This window comes from Daktulosphaira vitifoliae, unplaced genomic scaffold, assembly GCF_025091365.1.
Source record: "Daktulosphaira vitifoliae isolate Bord-2020 unplaced genomic scaffold, ASM2509136v1 Scaffold_250, whole genome shotgun sequence".
NCBI lineage: Eukaryota > Metazoa > Arthropoda > Insecta > Hemiptera > Phylloxeridae > Daktulosphaira > Daktulosphaira vitifoliae.
In genome coordinates this window covers 1-3,157 of record NW_026099816.1, presented here as the reverse complement: position 1 = coordinate 3,157, position 3,157 = coordinate 1, and the positions used below count along the sequence as shown (strand labels likewise).

Genomic DNA, 3,157 nt, shown 5'->3' with positions numbered 1-3,157 from the left:
ACAAATAAGATGTATATTAGTGCTATAAATATGAGCTAAATATTTTTTCTAAATCAAAGAAACAAGCAAAAATTATAGCAATAGTCATAAAAAAAAAAAATCATGAATAATATCAAAAAATAATTTTATGCAATGAAAACAATTATTATTGTTTTCATTTTTATATTATATATTTATAATATAAAAAAAAAGAAAATCAATAACATAAAAAAAAATAATTGTGTAATTGTTTATTGTTTTTTTTATAATTAATATTTTAAATAGTTGATGAATTATACAGAATCACATATAACTTAAATAGTATAACGTTAATTTGAAGAAAATTTACTCTTAATTTTGATAATATTTTACATAATAGAAATAAAAGTTATAATACATTTGAATAATATTTAAAATAAAACATACATTTGATAACAGTTTAATAGGAAGTAATATAATAGTCTAGAGAGCATTAATAATTTATAAGTGAAATATTTATATCTAAAATCTTATAACAGATTGACCATACCGAAGCTAACTAATGAACCAGTAGCAATACCAACACCTAGAAATGTAACCATTATGGAGCTGGCTACTTCTTGTTCATGCTTTTCAACAAACCTGTAATAAAAATATGATATTAGAGAGTTTAGCTTATTGATACATTAAGTAAATGATTACTTAGGAATTGACGTCATAGTAATAGTTGATATGACTCCATTAGTCAAACCAAAAAGGATAATAATTATTGCATATACATAGTCACTGTGTATTAAAGCATCACTGTGATGGCGCGGTTTGGCATTACAAAACAAAAGTAATGGTATAAAGGCTGTTCTCAAAAGTGATATAACTAAAGATGGCCAAACTACATTATCCATCTGAAATTTTTTTTTTTTTTAACATTAAAAGGATTAAAATTTTATAACTAATTTTGCTTGAAAATATGTTTTACCAATTTAATATAATGTGGTAAAAGTCTTCCAACAAAATCCATTGCACTGAAGAGTAAGTAAGCCATCACAGGTACAAAGTATTTATCTGTAAACACACTTTATAATTTAAGCATACTTAAAGAAAATAAAAAAAAAAATTTAATTTTAAATAAACATTGACACATTTACTATTGAGAAGAAATGCTTTATTGTATAATTCTGTAAAGAAAGATATTCTTAAAAACAATAATGAATTTTAAAATAGAAAACTATGTTACTATTTTAAAAATTTACAAATAAATCAAATAATAGTATTTACCTGTCCAAGAATTATGTATATTTTCACTTGAAGATATCAATACTGTTACTGCTGGATAAACGGACATAGTGACAACGTAACAATACCAATTGCTTAAGCCTAATTTCCATATCTGTAATAAATAATTAAAAATCATTACTAATATTCATTAATTATTTGGTAATACAAGTGTCTGGCAAAAAAAATTAATTTAGCAAATATTATTTTATGTACCATGCTAAATGGAACTGGAGATAACAGATTTACATACTTATACTAACATTTATTTACAAGATTATACATATAAAATAAATAATAATTTACTTACTTTCTTTAATATAAAAATACTGTCAACAGGTGTATCTGAATCTGATTCAATTGCTGTATACTGAATGGAGGATGTATGTCTAATCCAAGAACTAGCAGACATATCATGAACATAATATTTATAAACATCCTAAAAATTGTAATTATAAACTATTAGTTATAAATATAAATATGTTTATTTTAGTACATATTTTAGGTTATATATATATATGCTAACTTAATACATTTTTACAAAAAAAAAAAAAACTAACAAAAATTTAAGTAAAACTATTCCTATTAAAATCTTACCAATTTAACTAAAACTGTGTACAAAACTAATGATAACAATATAAATATATCTGCAAATAAAAAATATACAAATGCACTATGAACAGAAGAAGCACCCCACCACAAGGCCAATATTTGAGCTATAGCAGCAAAAACACCACCAAGAGCTTGGCCACTTATAGTTGCAGTCATATAACTACTTTCAAAAAAACTAGCCAGTCCATATACAGCTCCTTGCATTATAGCACTTCCAACTAAAATTTATTAAGTAATATTTATTTTTATATACAAAATAAAAGTACATGTACTTACTATTAAGAAGAACTACAACTCCGATTGTCATTAAAAAAAATAAAACTTGCCAAGAATCAGTGTTTATATTAACAAATACTGTTGTGAATGCAAACAGGAAAAGCATAAATAAAAGTGAACTTATCATCCGTAGTTGAATAGAAATTCTATGAAGAAAAATGAAACTCCAAATTAATTTTAATATTAATATATATATTCTATAACATGTAATGAAAAAAATATAATTGTGATATGTAATTGAAACTATAAATTAATATCGTATAACTTTATAAATTACTAAGAATTAAAAGAAACTAGATAAAATATTGATACCATAATTCTTTAAGCTTCTTATATTATACATTATGTAATTAATTATTTATTATATTTTATAAATAAAAATAAAATATAAAATATTTTTATTTTTAGAATATGGCCCAAATGAAAAACATATCTAACTTTATATATAAAAAATAATGTCAACTTTTTATTTATTGCGCATTATTTACAAAAAAAAAATATTCCTATAATATATTCAATATTTCTAAAAATTATCTCTATTAAAAAAAACATGCTTTGAGTTTAGTTTTTTTAATTATTATTATTTCTTTTTATTACATTATCAACTAATAAAATTTTTTTTTTTATACTATCAATACAACATATTATTATAGTTCAACAATTATATTTTATTACTGTAATTATTTTTAAAGAGCAGTTTGCAGAATTGATGAAACAAGTTTTAAGAATGAGGATCTCGAAATGGTGGGTTACTGACGCTATAACAATATCGTCAACTTGCTTCCCAAAATTAAAAATAAATTTTTTTTTTTATTTACTTTTTGGCCAAATAAGTATTTGAAAATAAAACTAAAGTACTAGGGATTGATGCTGCTATAGTCAGAAATGATGTAAAGTTTGCTTGAAGTCTTGATGAATGGTAAGGATCATTTGGCCAAATTATTGAACTAAAATGAGTGCTATTTGATATAGTTCTCAATTTATACATCCAATACTAAAAATAAAAATATTTTTATTAAAATAATTTACAACTTTTGTA

General features: G+C 22.2%; 1 protein-coding gene across 2 annotated transcripts; it reads right to left on the bottom strand.

Moving 5' to 3' along the window:
- Window positions 1-205: 205 nt before the first annotated feature.
- LOC126909304 (equilibrative nucleoside transporter 3-like) lies at window positions 206-3,138 on the bottom strand. 2 transcript variants are annotated; one of them, XM_050691717.1, is made up of 8 exons: window positions 2,937-3,138; window positions 2,119-2,264; window positions 1,828-2,060; window positions 1,541-1,669; window positions 1,234-1,345; window positions 935-1,020; window positions 661-860; window positions 206-600 (listed from the first exon to the last, which is right to left on the bottom strand). In XM_050691717.1, exons 1-8 carry the CDS (start codon window positions 3,104-3,106, stop codon window positions 489-491), a joined length of 1,188 nt encoding a protein of 395 aa, XP_050547674.1. In that variant the 5' UTR covers window positions 3,107-3,138; the 3' UTR covers window positions 206-488. The 2 variants fall into 2 exon arrangements, with proteins under 2 accessions (XP_050547674.1, XP_050547675.1); XM_050691718.1 differs by having other exon boundaries at window positions 2,977-3,086.
- Window positions 3,139-3,157: the final 19 nt, after the last annotated feature.

Bases quoted from the DNA above. Each gene is read 5' to 3' on its own strand.
- LOC126909304 (XM_050691717.1), bottom strand. From the start codon at position 3,106: ATGTATAAATTGAGAACTATATCAAATAGCACTCATTTTAGTTCAATA. The intron at 2,265-2,936 runs GTAAATAAAAAA...TTTTCTTCATAG, and splicing joins AATACTTATTTGGCCAAAAA to AATTTCTATTCAACTACGGA. The intron at 2,061-2,118 runs GTAAGTACATGT...AATAAATTTTAG, and splicing joins AGTTGTAGTTCTTCTTAATA to TTGGAAGTGCTATAATGCAA.